The sequence below is a fragment of the Merops nubicus genome, unplaced genomic scaffold (genome assembly GCF_000691845.1).
Source record: "Merops nubicus isolate BGI_N331 unplaced genomic scaffold, ASM69184v1 scaffold13998, whole genome shotgun sequence".
Lineage (NCBI taxonomy): Eukaryota > Metazoa > Chordata > Aves > Coraciiformes > Meropidae > Merops > Merops nubicus.
Window position 1 is genome coordinate 1,226 of NW_008627819.1, and position 415 is coordinate 1,640.

At 57.6% G+C, this 415-nt stretch overlaps 1 protein-coding gene across 1 annotated transcript in view; it reads right to left on the reverse strand.

The window, feature by feature from the left end:
- LOC103778852 (transcriptional enhancer factor TEF-5-like) overlaps positions 1-415 on the reverse strand; it is a gene marked incomplete at its 5' end in the record, with an annotated part of 7,767 nt that overhangs the window by 1,092 nt on the left and 6,260 nt on the right. The window contains 1 exon segment of the mRNA XM_008946467.1: positions 271-415. This exon segment is cut by the window's right edge and continues 2 nt beyond it. Within this exon segment, the coding sequence (XP_008944715.1) occupies positions 271-415 (145 nt within the window).

Genomic DNA, 415 nt, shown 5'->3' on the forward strand with positions numbered 1-415 from the left:
CCCGCACTCTCCCAGCCTGTCCTCCCAGCAGAGGGGCTCCACCCTTGCATCATCTTCATGACCTTCTCTGGACCGTGGCCAACACGCCCATGCCCTTCTCATGCTGGGAGCTCCAGAGCTGGACAGATGCTGTTATTCAGGGGGTTGGAGAGGCTCAGGCACAGCCAATTTAATTGCACCATCAAGACTAACCAGCCCATTTTGGGGTCAGGACAAGCATAGGCTGCACAGCGTGATGGGAAACACTCCGTGGAGGAGGCGAGGAGGTACCTGCAGGATGGTGAAATTCTCCAGGACGCTGTTCATCATGTACTTCTCCGGGAGGTGCTTGAGCTTGTGGATGAAGTTGATCATGTACTCGCACATGGGGGAGCGGTGGATGCGGTACACGAAGCGGCCGCTCTTCACGCGCGCG